Source organism: Rutidosis leptorrhynchoides, unplaced genomic scaffold (genome assembly GCF_046630445.1).
Source record: "Rutidosis leptorrhynchoides isolate AG116_Rl617_1_P2 unplaced genomic scaffold, CSIRO_AGI_Rlap_v1 contig377, whole genome shotgun sequence".
Classification (NCBI taxonomy): domain Eukaryota; kingdom Viridiplantae; phylum Streptophyta; class Magnoliopsida; order Asterales; family Asteraceae; genus Rutidosis; species Rutidosis leptorrhynchoides.
In genome coordinates, this window is record NW_027266615.1 from 21,751 (window position 1) to 39,635 (window position 17,885).

At 30.4% G+C, this 17,885-nt stretch overlaps 2 protein-coding genes and 1 pseudogene across 3 annotated transcripts; 1 reads left to right on the plus strand and 2 right to left on the minus strand.

Annotated features, from left to right (window-relative positions):
• Positions 1 to 1,055: 1,055 nt before the first annotated feature.
• LOC139883266 (14 kDa proline-rich protein DC2.15-like) lies at positions 1,056 to 1,502 on the minus strand. 2 transcript variants are annotated; one of them, XM_071867472.1, is made up of 2 exons: positions 1,367 to 1,502; positions 1,056 to 1,315 (listed from the first exon to the last, which is right to left on the minus strand). In XM_071867472.1, the coding sequence occupies exons 1-2, from the start codon at positions 1,500 to 1,502 to the stop codon at positions 1,056 to 1,058; spliced, it is 396 nt and encodes a 131-aa protein (XP_071723573.1). The 2 variants fall into 2 exon arrangements, with proteins under 2 accessions (XP_071723573.1, XP_071723571.1); XM_071867470.1 differs by having other exon boundaries at positions 1,056 to 1,502.
• A 4,864-nt stretch (positions 1,503 to 6,366) lies between these two features.
• On the plus strand, positions 6,367 to 7,761 carry LOC139883272 (UDP-glycosyltransferase 71K2-like; annotated as a pseudogene).
• A 401-nt stretch (positions 7,762 to 8,162) lies between these two features.
• Positions 8,163 to 10,953, minus strand: LOC139883274 (oxysterol-binding protein-related protein 2A-like). The gene is made up of 9 exons (XM_071867476.1): positions 10,908 to 10,953; positions 10,295 to 10,375; positions 9,973 to 10,226; positions 9,448 to 9,603; positions 9,180 to 9,347; positions 8,955 to 9,095; positions 8,638 to 8,880; positions 8,424 to 8,537; positions 8,163 to 8,327 (listed from the first exon to the last, which is right to left on the minus strand). The coding sequence occupies exons 1-9, from the start codon at positions 10,951 to 10,953 to the stop codon at positions 8,163 to 8,165; spliced, it is 1,368 nt and encodes a 455-aa protein (XP_071723577.1).
• Positions 10,954 to 17,885: the final 6,932 nt, after the last annotated feature.

Sequence of the window (17,885 nt, forward strand, 5' to 3'; positions counted from 1 at the left end):
TGAAATCTAACTATTACAATTGATATGATCAATAAATGGTTCTAAACTTCCGGGCTATAAGAGATGTGTCGGACCTTGAAAATGTAGCTTTCCTTTCTTCAAAATGTGCCCAGGTCCGTGAAAAATGAAGAGAGAATTGATTGTACCATTTCATCCAAGTTGCACGATGAACAACGACATCGGTTTGGGCACGTTATAGATATATTTTAGGATTAATTACACCATAGCCTCTTACTGAAATCACATCTGACCGTTTAAAGCATCAAACTTACATCTGGCCACTTAAACTACGGCATGCCTAACATTTTTGGGTCCAAGACATTACGAATGTTGATGTGACGTTAACAGCTTCCTTTAATCATCCAACTGGAGCGTCATCGATCTCGCCGCCTTCGGATGGTTAGCGGAGACGTTAATTAGCGACAAAAGATCATTCCATAATGTCTTCGACCCAGATATTATATGGAGCATAGTTTAAGCGGCCAGGTGCTAGTTTTGAGACTTTAATACTGTCCACGGATGTGATTTTAAATATAGTATAATTATACCTAGATTTTAAATAAGAAGGTTGCTTGTTTTAGCTGCTTAATGGAAGAGTCACGGGCACCATTAATGGAACTTACGTGGGATCCCTTTAGAATCATATAAATATGCCGCGACCGAAAAGTACAAAAACTTGTTGTCAAGATATATTTTTTCTTGAATTCACACACTTAAGTGGTGTGTCATGCCATATTCATTAGTTTTTGAAATATATATTTTATAAAGTCTACATTGATGATTCAATTCATTTGAATATCTGTATCTTAAGTAATTATATGGTGATGTAAAGATAAAATCCAAATTAATGACTGAATAATTTATTACATACAAATATGGCAATATTACAGTAGTACAAGCCGAATGTAGAAAGTGTTGACGACAATACTTATTAATGATCACACTCACACGACATTGCTAAAAAAATAGTACAGATGGACTTACACTATGAATATTAAAAATACAATATCCATTATTGCTATAGCATCATATATATAGAAATAGGAATGAAGATTTCAAGCACATTGGAAGCCAGGAGGAGTTCTCCTTGAACAGACATTGAGTAGCAAGCTGAGTGATATGGGAAGGTTTAGGTTAATACCTAAAATGTTGGCTCTTAGTGCCGTGCATAGACAAATCGCAGCTTCCAGATCGACGAGCCCTTCGAGGAGAGAGCAGCATGGAACCACTGGAGGTCGTCCAAGTGTCACATTAAGCAATGAACCCAACACATTTGCACAAATTCCCAGTTTGAGGGCGTCCCTAGGGCATGATTCTTGTGGATACGGATTGTTGGGGTCAGGATTCGGGCCAGGGAAATTAGGACCAGGGTTAGGGTTGGGGTCTGGTGTTGGTCTCGGATCATGACATTGGCCACAACCATGACCAGTGACGAGAGTAAAGAAAAGAATGTTGAGACAAAGGAAGAGAGCAAGAATTGATGAGCTCTTTCTTGAAGCCATTAGGCTTTTTAATTATTTTAGTTTTCTTATTAAACAAAAGTGTTTGTGATGAGAATGAAATCGAATGTTGGACTTTATATATAGAGTTCGAGGAACACAGTATCTTCTTATATATAATAGCGAGAATTTTAATTTTAAATATATTCTAATTGTAAATTTAAATATAAATTTTATTGTCAAATTAATATCCGACACATGAAGTTTTATTAACGAATAGTAATTTGACATATATATTTTAAAATTTTGAATTTAATTAAATTTCAAGTTATAATTTTATATCAATAATATTTTTTTCCTATTCTAATTAGAAAATCAAAACACAATAATAATATATTGATTCCTAATAAAATTCTACCAACTATTTTTTTCTAATATAATAATTTTATTCCTAATCAATTTCCTACTTATTATTTAAAAAATTATTCCTAATAAAATTAGGATACACTATATTTTTTTTAATTTTCTTATTAAACAATTTTTCTAATGAAAATTCATTATATTATTTTTTTATATTCTTAATTAAAACGAGTATGTAATCTTTTTTCCTATTTAAATGGACATATAATTAAAAAAATTATTCCTAATCAAATTATAAAATATATATTATTTTTTCTAATTTTTTTATTAAACTATTATTCCTAATAAAAATCCGCTATATTTTTTTTCTTATTCTTAATTAAAGGAGCATATCTTATTTTTCAAATAAAATTTTTTTTCTTAATTAAATTCATTTCATTTTTTTTTTCTATTCCTAATTAAAAAAAAAGTATATCTTCTCTTTTTCCTATTCAAACGGACATATTATTAAAAATATTATTCCTACTCAAAGTATAATATATATTATTTTTTTTATTAAATTATCCTTCCTAATAAAAATTCTCTGTATTTTTTTTTATATTCTTAAGTAAAATGAATATCTTATTTTTCAAACAATAGAAATAACTAAATTGATTAGATGCAATTATAAATTTTATTATGAAATCAAATTTTGATATACAATTTTTATTTTTTTCCTATATTTATTATTTTTGAAAATAAAATAAATAATTCTAGAATCGTAGATTTTAAAATAAAATCAAAATAATTATAATTGATATAGATTTAAAATAATTACCTTCTATATAATATTTGACATATATTTAATAATGTTTAATACGAATAATTAATATATAATTTTTCATATGATATATTTAAATCATTAATTTTTTAAAACACGGACTTTCCGTCTAACTAACGGATCCACTGACTTGTACTAATCAACTATACAATAATTAAATTAAGAAACTAGAGATTCTATTAGGCATTATACTATTCCCTCCATCTCAAAATACATATATTTTTTTATGATTTAATAGGGAAAACATCATGTATTTTTAGACGAGTATCTTTTTTTGGATTTTTGCAAAGACTAGGAAAAAGATATTGAATCTTTCACTATACTTGTAAGCTGCCCAAAAAAAAGATATGATTACCCAAATGCATAAGAGAGGAAGTTATTTGAGAAACATACTTAATACATGTAAAAACATTAATGGCTTAATTAATACGCAAATTTTAATTAGCTAGGTCCTTATCCTAACCATCGCCAATTATTACTTACAAGTCACTTCTAGTATTTTCTTAGAATTAGACTAGTTTTAACTTCCCACATAAAGTCTAGGTCTACACAAATGTTAGTTAATTTAGATTAATGTCTCCTTGTGAACATTGTTTACTCACGAGAGTTCTCAAACGGTGTCTGGAAGCATATGCAAGGTTCATATTCTTTCTCAAGGTCGTTTACAATCCAGCTGAGCTCTTTAGTTATTTCACCCATTAAACGTAAAGATTATGTATGAAGTTAGATTAGTCCTTTTTTTAGGAATTATTTACCGTTAAACCCCAGTTCCATAAAGTGGTATCTATATAACAATATAAAAATGAAGAGATGACATTTTAATAAATAATTTTCCAGTCATTCATAATGTAGTGTAATACTACCTCAGTTCCAATTTAATTATTATATTTTTTATATATTTTATATAAAATTATGACAGTTAAATAGAGACAGAGAGAATAATTATCTATTCTAAGGCCTGACGAGCATTTTTCTGAATAAATTGCAGATCTACATCAATAACTATAGAATGAAATCGGGGAAATGTTTCCATAAAGATAATATATTAATATAAGCTCCATGTACAGCCATTAAATTGTTGAAACATCAATATATTGCAAGAGCGATATATAGTTTCATATTTCTTGTATATTAATTTGGAATCAGTTTCAATTTGCTTTAATTTTTGAAAGAGACACATGATCAGTAACTAAGACAGTAACCATTCTGCCAACTAATACTTACCTATAGTATTCATTAAAAAAAAAAAAACTTTTCTGTAGTAACTAAAAGTTAGACGAGTCATTGTTTAGGACAAAACTTACCAACATTTCCTTATATACTTATCTATTTTTCGTTATCAAAAAGACTAAAATATCCCTTTTCCTAATTTCTTTTTTATTTTTCTCTCACCGTCTTTCATTTTCTTCGGCCATTCTCTGGCTCTACACGTTCTTAGCTCTTACCCAAATCTCCACTTTCGATCACCACTTGCCGCCAACCTTTGATCAATTGACCGATTAACTTAATTTATCATTTGAATTTTAGTTAATAATTTCAGTTGTTCCATGATTTAAACTATTATTAACTGAATTAATTTAATTATGTGTGATGAATAATCTCAAATTCTTTTTCTCCGATTGTCATTAATGACAAGCCCACATTTATGCCACCAGCCTCGACGAGAATCGATCCCACCACTGACTATGGGCTAGAGATATCCATCATCGATATTGGAAAGATTCAAAAATGAATTTGAGATATTTGATTTTAAATTTTTGTCGCGCAAGATCGCTTGATGAACACCACAAAATTCACATTGTTCTTGATAGGCTGAAAAAATACATAATATTTCGCACCCAAAAAAATCGGGAACTTTTAGATTTGTCGAGCTCTCAAAGAACAAAAAAATTACGGAATATATCGAAAGAGAGCAAGTGACCAACGAATGGAGGAGATGGATAATTAAGTTTTTTTTTTTGAAAGAATAATTTTGGCATTTATTTTTTTAATGGCTGAGTTGGATTCCATGTCAGATTGAAACTACACGTATAACATTTTAATTGAGAGAACAGTAGATAAGATATATAGGGAAATGTAGGTAAATTTTGTCCCATTGTGTAGAATGGGTTTAACTATTTAGTCTAAACAATTAAAAAACTTTGGCAAAAGTAGCACAACATTAATTAAAAATGGTTGGTATTAATATTGCTTAAGATAGTGTGATGACAATTGATTAAGATAGTGTGATGACTATTAATGATCCAATATAACTTCAAAAAATGAATGACGTTGACTACGCCATTTAATTTGATGAAGGGGATTGAACTTTTGGTCCCTGCAAAATTCAATTTTATGTACTTTTGGTCCTTCAATTCTGTTTTTCTTCAAAACAGCTCCTAATTCTTCTTTAATCACAAAATTAAATCTCAACACAAATCTCAGATCATAATTACGACTCCAGATTTTAAGATCTAGCCAACCGAAGCCAGCCAGATAACATGTACGGATAATCCTATTAATTTTTGAAATTTAGTTTTGTTTTGATACAAATTGTTAATTTGTCTATCTTAATCAGCTATCACTAGTTGTATAACCCTTCATCATCAATCAATATTAATTAATCTTATATATACAATACAATATCGATCCAATTGTAAATTCAATTGTAAATTCAATTGTAAATTTTATTGTCAAATCAACATCGACACATGACGTTTTATTAACGAATAATGATTTGACTCATGTATTTTAGAACTTTGAGTTTAATTAGGTTTCAAGTTACAATTTTAAGTCAATGATATTATATTTTTTTTCCTATTCTAATTAGGAAATCAAAACACAATAATAATATAATAATTCTTAATAAAATTTTACCAATTACATTTTTTCTAATATAATAATTTTATTCCTAATTAGGAATTTATTCTCTACGAATTCTATTCTCATTCATCATAATTAAAACGAACATATATAAATATATATACGTGTGTATATATATATATATCTTTTATTGTCGAATTAATTTTGACTCATAATTTTTAATTAGCGAATTAAATTTGACACATGATTTTTTTCCTATCTATTATTTAAAAAAATATTCTTAATAAAATTATAATACGCTATATATATTTTCTAATTTTTTTATTAAATAATTTTTCCTAATTAAAATCCATTATATTCTTTTTTCCTATTCTAATTAAGACGGACACATCTTCTTTTTTCCAATTTAAATGGACATATTATTTAAAAAAAAAAATTAATCAATATATATCATTTTTTTAATTTTTTTATCAAACTATTATTCCTAACAAAAATCCGTTAATTTCTTTTGTCATTAGTCTAACTAAAACGGACATATCTTATTTTTCAAACAATAGGAATAATTAAATTGATTAGATGTAATTATAAATTTTATTTCAAAATAAATCTTGACATGTGGCTTTTATTTTTTGATATGTTTATTTTTTGAAAATGAAATAAATTATTAATTTTAATAGAATTATAAATTTAAAAATAAAATCAAAATAATTTTCCGTCCAACAGACGGGCTCAGTGATGCAATCTAATTTGATGAACACCTCACGATAAATTTTTGATGACAGAATCGGTCTAAAAAAGGGTGTCTATGTCATTTTCATAGGCTTATCAAAATGTTTTGGACACTTCCAAACCATGTGTTGAATTAAAACAGGGTTATGGAGTAGTTTATATTAATGATATATGCGATAGACAAACAAGGAACCATGAACAAAACGACAGAAAAAAATGGGAAAAGCAGAGCTGATATTCGTGCCATCGCCAGGACTAGGCCACTTGGTTCAATCCTTTGAATTCGCCAAACGTTTAATTAATCACAACGATCAAATATCGATCACCATCTTCCTAACCAAGCACCCTTTCGCACCATACAATGATTCATACACGAAAACCCTTTCTTCTCTCTCAAGAATCCAACTCATTGATCTCCCTCAACCTGACCCGCCACCGCCAACTCTCCGATGGAAATGCTCCGAGAAATATATCTCTTCTGTCGTCCAAAGTTACCTACCTCAGGTCAGGACTTTCCTTGCAGAGAGGATGAAATCGTCGAACCCGGTTCGAATCGCAGGGTTAATCCTTGATCTATTTGCCTTTTCCATGACTGACCTTGCTGATGAATTTGGCCTTCCATCGTATATGTACTTGACTAGTAATGCAGGGTTCTTAGATCTCATGCTATATCTGCCGACATGGCAAGATCAGGTCGGGAGAGCCGTTAAAGAATCCGATCCTGAAATCTTAATGCCAGGTTTTGCCAACCCTGTTCCAGCAAGTGTTATGCCAGTTGCCGTGTTTGACCAAGAATCCTAGTTATGTCGAGCATGCCCAAAGGTTTAGGGATCTTAAAGGGACTCTGGTCAACACTCTTCCTGAGTTAGAGCCTTATACACTCAACTCCTTCTTACGTCCTGAAATCCCAAAGGTTTACACGGTTGGACTGAATGTGGATATCAGCGGTCAGCCTAATCCTCAATTGAATAAGTTTCAGTTTGACAAGATCATGAAATGGCTAGATCATCAGCCTGATTCATCTGCCGTGCTCTTATGTTTTGGAAGCTCTGGAAAAGGAAGCTTTGACTCTTCCCAAGTCAAGGAAATAGCTCTCGGGCTAGAACTCACCGGCTGTAGATTTCTATGGTCCATCCGGAATCCTGACGCGATCCTCCCAGAAGGGTTTATGGAAAGGATCGGGGATAGAGGATTGATCTGTGGTGGGCCCTGCAGATCGAAGTCTTGTGTCACAAGGCGACTGGAGCATTCGTGTCGCATTGTGGATGGAGCTCAATATCAGAGAGCTTGTGGGCTGGTGTTCCAATCGTGACGTGGCCTGTTTATGCCGAGCAGCAACTAAATGCTTTTGGGATGGTAAGAGAGTTTGGAATAGCAGTAGAGTTGAGGTTGGATTACAGTTATTTGAGAGTTGGTGATATTGTGATGGCTGATGAGATAGCCAGAGCCGTTAGATATGTGATGGACGGTGATAATCCGGTGAGGAAAAGAGTAAAGGATATGTCTGAGATTGCAAGAAGAGCTTGGATGGATGGTTGATCTTCTTCTAATTCAGTCAAACAATTTCTTGATGATTTGTTAGGGGTAATTAAGCTAGCTGAGTTTAGTTAGTTGTATGATTAGTATCATTGTAGCTTTCATGTCTTCCATTTCCTGTGACTCTAAATCAAATGTCACGTGGCGATATCTAATTGGTCGAGTTGAAGGCTCTTGTAGTCGTTCAGCTCCAGTAAATTATTTCTCAGGTTTGCGTCATTGATGATGAAAATCGAAAATGAATGATCTCTCTTCTTCCTGGGTCAATAAGTCTGAATGAATAAGAGTTCTTTAATACACATTATTATGGATAAATAAAATTTTAGAATTCAAATTTAACCTTTTGAAATTGTCATGTTCCAAACATAAATGAATAAATTAAATAAATCACACATTGATCCTTCCCCTACAAGTAACAATCGACTGTATCTACAGAAAGCTATCACATGAATATCAGAAATTAAGCTACTAAAGTGTTAACAAGTAGTGTCTTGTTTGATTTCACCAAATATATCAGGACAACCATCCCAATTCCCTTGCTCACGTGCTTCCCAATATCCACCCATGTAGCAGAACCCTCCATCCTCACTTTTCTTCCCAAACCACCTTGGCTGCCACCCATTTTCTTGTAATTTCCTTGACTGTGGCGTATATCATAAGGATGATTGATTATTAGTTACCAAGTAATAGTTTACTATCGATAAAAGATGTTGAGAAATAATGAATTGCATACATACCGCTCTTTGTCGTCTCTCCAACCTCTGTTTCTCGGCATTTGCCTTCTCAAATTCCCCGTTTTCCAAATGTCGTTGGTCTGGTCTTAGCCTGGAATCCGTGGGTGGGAGCTTCTCCTTGATCCATGATTAAATACTAAGGGTCAGATAAAACTATGCTATAATGGTAATAATAGACAATATTGTGCAAAGGGTTTTTTTTATGTATTTTCTGTACCTTCAATCCTGGAGTTAGCTCGTTCAGAGTGATTGCAAATGCAGATAAATTGTAGCGACAGATATTAGGAGGTGCTTTATTCCTTGTCCATAGCAGTGAGGAATTTGATGAACTAGATGAAGGATTCCAATCCTTGTGCCTTTTGATATCATCATCGCCATAAGTATAATACATGCTATCATTCCATTTCCCAAATAATGTGGCAACCTTTTTCCCCGAATCATCTTCTACAAACCCAGTAACCTATGTGTATATAATATGCATAAGTTCTATAAAAAAGGTTATGAATTAAGGATTTACAAATTATTGTCACTAACCTTATTCCGGTTTCGTTCGATAATAGACTGCTCTTTGAACTTGAGTTTGCATGAGTATTGACGATTACCACATATGTGCATTTTCCCATGATGATAGCAATTCAGTTTACCAAGGATGAGATTGTTAATACTTGTAGTAACCTGATTTCAGCACATGACAATAATTAGCACCATTGGAAAAAGAAAATGCTTAAAATTCACTGTAAAAAACAAGAAGTTGTCTACCTTGCTCCATTGAAATATTTCACCATCATCAAACTCTAGCGTTAAAACTCCAACAGGGTCGAGCTGTATCGACGTGCCCCAAAACTTTGACCGGAGGTTACTGTCGGCAGATAACTTCCATCCTCTACCATCACAGTGACAGGCAAGGATTGGTGGGTGGTGGCAGACCTGATTTAATGATAATAACATTTTACCGAAATTTTCCAACAAAGTAACCAACTTTTTGAAGATTAGGAGTTCCAATAACTGCCAAATCTTAAAAAATAACCTTCTCAGAGAAGAAGCGCACTCCTTTGTCGGGATAATCAGCTTCATAAGTTTCTCCCAGTAAAGGATTGAAAGGTTTGTAGTCTCGGCCTTCAGAGGCAGCATATCCAGAGACCGCAAAAGCTGCAACATTTAATATTCTTTGAAGACTGTTCCCCTGATTACAAATAGGATTGGAGGAAATATCAAAATCGACAATCCTTCAGATAACACTTTGAAATGAAAACATCAAGAACCATAAAAGTGTAGATGCTGCATGCAAAGATAATAGAAAAATTAGAACAGCAATCTGCTATCTCTGGAAACCTAGGAAAATGCAGAGATTTTTTATCTCTTGAATAAAGAAGTCTTTTGACTACTAATTAAACAAACTTTCAGATAGGTCCTATACACATGAAGATCTACACATCATATAGTATATCATATATGCACAACAACATGGTGCTAGAAACACAATAATGTACCAAGCAATGAAGCATTTTGTGAAAAGTCGACCAGATTATACATATTATAGTAATAGTCTTACAGATTTTCCATACTCGTATGCCTGATCCAAAAGGTGTGAGTACTCCAATTCTTCAAAGCATCTCTGAAGGGACGACGTTGGTTCGTTGAAGTAAACAGGAAGACAAACTCGTGAGAGATCCTTCCCAACATTATCTTTAATGATAGACCAAAGGCTGACTTCTTTCTCTTTCTCAGCAGGATCAGGAAGCTTCGTTCGCCGTTCAATTTGTGGAAATGTAGAATTAGGTGTCTCCTTTTCAGTTTGCATCTTATCTTCACCACATTATCGAGTTGCTTCTATAATTATACAACCACAACCAACACAAGGTTCAACAATATACTCCTTTTTTTGTACCATTCATCAGAGGCCACCTCAAGCTCTTGTTTCTCAGTATTAACAGATGAAGCAATTCTGATCCATTCTAATAAAGAGGGCAATTAGAAATTACAAAGACTCTGCAAAAATTTACTAACAAAATGAAGATAACAAGGAAGACAATAGCATTATTCAACGCACTTAAAAGTAAAAAACAAAGATCAAAACAGGTTTGCAGTCGTGATTAGAAAGCCATATTTGACTCTTGACCAGTGAAATGTGGATTCATAAACATAAATTATACACTAAGTTGGAAGATTTCAACTCTTCTGAGGCGGATTAAGTTATTGTAAATCAAGTCTTATTGAATTCATTTCAGATAAGATTGAGAATAGCAAAGGGTATATATACTATACTGTATAATATATGCTCAAAACCATAAGACATCTCCGAACAGCTATTCTACAAATCGGGAAGTCTCTCTCTTTCCCACCTACCGGTCTTACTAAAAACACACAATGGCTTTAAAACATCCCTAAAATTGACAACTTTATTGAAGCAAGTCAAATTTTATCCCAAACAAGAAGAAAAGTCAATACGAAAAACAAACAGAGAAGCTATCTTCATTGTTCACTAACCTGAAGTTTGCAGAATCAGCCATGAGTGCATGAATATGATCTCCATCATTGGATAATCAACAAAGACAAGATTGACTATTGAGGTATTGATTAATTAATTGCAACTGAAACCAATGGACCGAACTGCATCGAATAGAATCGAATTCACCAAAGCGAATCGAACCGAATTGATGGGCTCTACAAAAGACATTGCCCAAAGCAAACTCTACGGCCCAAACTTTATCAATTGTGTACACATTACAAGCCCATTTTATTTTCCTGTGCTCCACAAGACAAGAGAAGCCCATTAATTTGATTTCTACAAACTCACAAGGAAATAATTGCTGAATGAACACCAACATGGTTCCGTATCAAAATACATGATATTTTCATATTTTAAATTTATCCATCAGTTATGTATCTAATCAATTTATATTATATTAATACATAAATTAATAAATAAATTTAAAAAAATGAAAACATCATGTAAAGACAGACTAAGGCTGCCAGGAGCTTGCAATAAAGGGCCCCCGGATGTACTCATAAAGAGCGAGCAGTGCAGTAGAGGAACCGGATTACCAAAAGTCATGATTCGAATATGGTAAGCTCGTCGGGTGTTGGCGTAAGTAGTAACTCCTACCGGATTTCTAGGTCTTTCTTGGTTTTCCTTCAATGTCTGTAATTCTAAATTGAATAAGAGAAGACAAAGCTACGCATTCACTCGTAGCACTCGTTAGACCTCCCATTAATATGCCTGGCATTGAGCCATGCGCATGATTCCAAGAGTCACTGTAGTTGTTACGGCCCCGCTTTTCTTCATCGGCCCATGGGTTATTATGACGCCGTTCTCGACCTCTTACGATTGCCTTTGGAGGTAGTAATAGTATTTTGTAAGTACATTTAGTACTACAACATTAGTTAGTCGACTCTATATAATAACGTGCGGAGGTCGATCATGCCTAAATGGTAAAAGTCAATGGCGTTGACTATCAGACCTATCAATCATATAGCACACAATCATGTTCTTTCACTAAATCAATATTTGAATCATAAACCCCTCAATCAACTTAGAGTATCTCCGATGTCACTCTTGAGTCTATATTATGGTATAAATAAGAGATTCTATTTTGAGTCTTTTAAATAAAATATGTATCCTAGATAGAAGTACGATCTCTTATCTCGAGATATATATATATATATATATATATATATAAAGAGACTGTAGTATTGGAGTAAAATAGATAAAATCTATTAATTTTTAATTTTCGTTGATGTGACATAAATAAAAAAATTTTGTGTTGGAGATGGTCTTAATAAAATCGATGTTAATTGATAAGAAAGTGCAAGTATTTCATTACTAGTTACTACTATATTTATTTGCTGATGCCATAAAAATAAGGGTGAATATATGTTAAAACAAAAGAAATGATCAAGGGAATAGAACAAAAACTCCAAGAAGGAAGATTAGATGAAGCGAGCCCTTGTAATAATTAAAGTACGTAGACATAGTCAGAACTCAATTTGTAAGGCAGCTCAAACTGATAGTCACGGAAATGTGTTTCAGGTATATATACTCGATCGATCGGGCATACTATTAAAATACATTTGGTCCCCCCCAATTAATACGTACGTAGGAAAATTTGATGTCAAGACCACTAAAACCTGAATCAAACCTAGACCAACCATGCATAATAATGACCTCAAACAAAAAATCACATGATTCAATATCATATGGTTTTGATTATATATATATATATATATATTCAAAGTCTTTTGTTTTTGTCATATTATGTGTTTCGATCGTTTTCAACAGAATGGAAATATAACACATTGGATCCGAAAATCACTCCTTACCTTGCTCATGGGTTTCTTATAATAAGTATGTATATATGTCGATTTCCTTTGGTCCCACTATTTATACCTACGTACGTACTAGTATGCATTATATGCATGCATAATAAAATTATAAAAAAAATAAAAAATTATATGAATATATTTTCCTTCATCTCTAAATAATTAATTTCTTTTTTCCTTCCAAAAAAAATTAATCAAATTTCCTTTTGTTTTGTAAGACATTAATATTTTTTTACCACAGAGAAATTTTTGGGTACATAGTATGTAACCCCTAAACAATTACATATGCATATTACATTTTGACATTTGTAATACAACAAAATTTATTTGCCACGTAAATAATTAGAGTCAAAGATTGATTAATTAATTAACTTTTAAAAAAGTGGAGCACCGAGTGTTTGTTTGTTATGTGGTGCGAGGTTATCTTCGATCTCTATCCTCAAATTCCATTCGTCTTCTCCATCTCCAAACCAGGAAAAAAATTTACAATTTCAACTTCTACCGCTGCAGAAATTCAAATCTCTTTCTACCTTTTCTATATTTTGGACTCATGTGAATTAATTCATATGTATTGTTAAACTTGATTAAAAAAAAACATGACACTGAGAGTTTTTTAGATGGGAAATCGTCCAAAACGACCAACAATCATGATTTAGTTATGACTAAAAATTCAAAGGATGAGCGGAGACGGTAGAGAAGATGAAACTCCGTTAACGAATTGGGGATGAAAAAAAACCTCAATAAAAAAAAACTAAAAATGAGTTTGTTGTTCTTTGCTTAATGGATTTTTAATTTTTGTTTTATATTTTTCTGAAGAGAGATTGTTTCTGGGCGATTAAATTTTTTTCTTTTTTTAACAACGGAGATGTGTAGAAGACGATTTCTTAAATTGAATCATTAGTGCCACTATTGGTGCAAAGAAAAGAAAAAAAAGATTTTTCTTGATTGCCTATATTTTTTTGACAATAAATTTCTTACATGGCAATTAACAACCATAGATTAACATAATTTGGTATGTATTTATAAATGATGATGTGTTGTCTGTTGTGTACATAAGCATTTCTTCCATCCTTAATCCTATATTTATAAAATATATATGAGCTATTTTTGAATGGAAATTTTTTAACACGCCATCACTTAAATATGCATAGCGTTAATTGATAAGTGTATAATTTTAAGAAATTGATTAATCATTAAAAACATGCGTGATTAAAGGTGATTGGCATGTAAACCAAGAATTTCTCTCACATATATTAATACTGTCCCAAATCATGATTAGTACACGTGGAGTGAGATACGATCGTATTTCATGGAACACGTACGTAATTTGTTCACAAAGTCATGATCTATACTAGTAGTAATTACAAGTTTATTCAAAAAAAAAGTATTTACAAAAACTGCGGCGAGACTATCAGTGGAATTAAATCATATAAAGCCAAAATTTATAGCAAGCACAGAATTTGTAATACTAGAAAAGTTTGAAAAGATCTAGGTGTCAAGGTTGCGTGAGCAGAAGGCAGTTGACTATCTATCTCTATACTAAATTTAATTTATTTATTTTTGATGAAAATACTACATTTGATTGGTAAGGAGCCGCTTGTAATTCATATTATCGTATACTAGTATATATCATATATATATTCTTGATTACCCAAACGTTAAGAAAAAAAAAGATAGAATAATTCCAACCTTTAATCTTTCAAAGTGAATGTGGACGGATGCTTTAATTTAATCATTCTACTATGTATGTCTTCGTCGTCTACTTATAAAATAATCAGTTTTATATTGAATAATGTTGAAGGGAACCTGATCAAGGGTGAAAATATATATATATATATATCTCATTTGTAAGCATTTTAACTTCATTAATGAGACGAAACTCTTTGGATGGCCACAATTATATATGTGGAAGGAATATGCATGAATTCATGCATTTATTTGATGAAGAGTTAAATCGTCTCTACATGTAGCATATGCAATTATACATACATTAAATGTGTGTATATATATACATCATATACATATACCGTATATTACATCAAAATAATACATATACCGTATAAAGCATTTAATATGAATTTCATGTTACGGAAGTTGGTCAAATTTCGGTCATCCTTATACTTTCACTTAAATTAATGGTATATATGGTTGCATTTGCACGCACATGTCACCTCCCATTTCTTGAATAGACATCAAACAAGTACTCCCTTCGTCTGTTTTTTTCCTTAATTTTTTTTCGCAAAGATGAATCAATAGATAGCATAGAGAGAATCCCAATTAAGACTAGATTTTGAAAAAAAAATATATATAAATAAAAAAATTATAATATTGGATAGACAAAATATATTTAAATTATATATATTATGGATCCGTATAGAAGGTAGGAGAGCAACAACGACATTATGATTTAGTAAATATATATTTTATGTTAAAAATATACGTTAATATTTAAAAAATTATGAATCTTAACGTAATAATGCAAAGTTCATATACATTTTATGATAAAATTAAAAATATAATATTACAGAATAAACTATAAAAATTATTTATTATAACATATAGTAAATAAAAAAAAAAATATACTACCTTCATTTATAAATAGATGTTATTTTATCTTTTTAGATACCTTCATTTTTAAATGTACATAATCATTATTAGACTTTAAATGAATCTAAAAACTCAAAACGACTTCTATTTAAAAACGGAGAAAGAAGTTAGTAATAATTTTAATATTTCATAAGAAGTATTGAAAATTTGACTGAATTTAAACCTATTTAAAACTCATTTTATATCCAATATATAATTTTAATTAATTAAAATTTCATAATAAATTATATATTTAATTAAGATTTCATAATAAAATGAAATGTAATTTTTTTTCCAAATTTTTTAGTTATTTTCATTGAAAGAGGATTAGCTGAAATATTTACGTTAAATTTTTTAGTTGTAAATTTTATGGATCTGTATAAATGAAAAGTGTAATTTATGTATACATTATTATTATTTATATAAATTTATAAACTTTAGATGTAATTATTTTACATATATTTAATATTTTAACATATAAATGTTATAGATTCATAAAATTTTATTAAAATATTAATTTTTTTATATTTATTAAAAATTAATTTGTTAAAATATAATATTTTTTTAAGAAATTAAAATATTTTTGATATAAAAAAGTTCGCGGTGCGACACCATAAATTTTAAATATGTAATATATAATTTATTTATTAAAAAAAATATAGTTAAATTTATACTACATTTAATTATTTAGTTGTCTATTTATATATTATAATTTTGATATATAAATTATGACCATCCTCTAAATTTTACATGATAATAGTCAATATATTACATATCACGCGGGCTAGTTTTTCCGGCTAGATCCGTTGCTGTCTCTCCGTCTCTTTTTAAATGTCACTTTTACTCATTTTATCAAAATTAAAAAAAATAAAATAAAATAACTTACATTTGAGACAATAATATATTTGAATTAAAAAAGAAAAATCCAAATTAAAAGCCTTAACACATTGTAGAAAGAGAATGAAAAATAATAAATATTTTAAGTGATAAAAATATAATGGTCAATTTCACTTCAAATTTCTAAAAATGACATTTAATTTAATAAAAGATAAAAAAAAAAATTGTAAAAATGACAATTAAAAAGGGACAGAAAAAGTATATCTCAATATTAATGTACGTAATTGGCATTTCAAATATCGAAAACGTACATTTAAATATTCATATACTGTATGTTCAAAGTTGTATACATATTTAGAGGAATTATAAATAGTACAGTATATATCCATGCATCAGGGAAAGGAAGGAGAAACTGAGAAATGATGGATATATAAATCGGGAAAAATAAAGGAAAATGCAGTTTCCGGTGCTGAATTCAAGCTGATCATATAAGAAATTAGAAATATATAAAAGCTTCGCGTGGATAGTTAAAGCCTGGCAATAATCCACCAAAGCAACCACTCCACCGATAATAATATATATAATTTGTTAGTACTACATTTGCTATGGAATTTATAATAAACCTCTATAGTATAAGAGATTAAAAAAAAAAAAAAAAAAAACCTCTATAGTATATCATGACTATATCTTTCCCAAGTTTCATTATAAATTTCAAGTATCGCGTAATATTCATCGGTCCATTTTAATCTCAATTTATGAAATTAATGTATAATTATTTTTTCCTCATATATACTCTCCATTTAATTCCCTATATCAACATAAAAAATATATATATACACTCTATTAATAAATCATGTAATTATGTATAAAAAAATAAATCATACAATTAATAAGAATATATAATCATTTATTCGATCAATTAATTATAATTTTCTTAATATTCGCAACAAGGTTACGAAAACGCGAGCGAGGAAGTGGAAATTAAACCCGATGCTTGTCGATGTCACCAAGAAAAAGAAATAGTTAATGTACGTTGTTTACTTTGGTTTGAAGAAGCATTCAAGTAACGATCCAATCAGTGTTTAATTAGGTGCGATCAATAGAGAGAGTTTGGCTTTCAATAGACCATCCATCGACAATGATTGATGAGTACTTAAAAAAACTTTCTAGTTACTAACAAGCCAGCTAGATCATTCATTTAATTTTCCACTTTCGCAATTTAGAAACGTGCCCATAAATAAGGCCATAAATTATAAGAAAAGTAATTTAAAATTTTAATATTAATATTAATAAATTAATTAGTGCATTTGAAACTGTAAAAGAAAACTCTTTAATTGTAGACTAATTATAACCTTCCAAAAATTAAGAAGAAATTACCAAAACAAAAAACAAAAAATTCAATTTGAAAAATAAGATTCAGAATAGGATCCTTCTTATCACCATTTCCAAGCAAAAGCTGCAAAACTCCACCTATTTGTAGACTTAAATGAGTTTTGTTTTTATCACCAGTCCACGTGTTTATTGAATTCAACTACTATGACCGAACGAGGGTATAATAGTCATTTTAAAAAAACATTACGAAACGGAAAAACACATTTAATCCCCATCGTCGTGTCTATTGTCTTCTGTTTCATTTCTTTCAGAGAGATAAAACAAGTTCTCAACTGAAAACTGGGTTTTCAAGCTTTCGTAATGCTGGAAGTGGTTTGAGAAGATCAGAAA

Excerpts from the sequence above, each read along its gene's own strand:
- LOC139883274 (XM_071867476.1), bottom strand. The coding sequence starts at position 10,953 with ATGGAGATCATATTCATGCACTCATGGCTGATTCTGCAAACTTCAG. Across the intron at positions 8,538-8,637 it reads AGCTAACTCCAGGATTGAAG|GAGAAGCTCCCACCCACGGA; the intron begins GTACAGAAAATA and ends TCATGGATCAAG. Across the intron at positions 8,328-8,423 it reads TGGAGAGACGACAAAGAGCG|TCAAGGAAATTACAAGAAAA; the intron begins GTATGTATGCAA and ends TATACGCCACAG.
- LOC139883266 (XM_071867470.1), bottom strand. The coding sequence starts at position 1,502 with ATGGCTTCAAGAAAGAGCTCATCAATTCTTGCTCTCTTCCTTTGTCTC.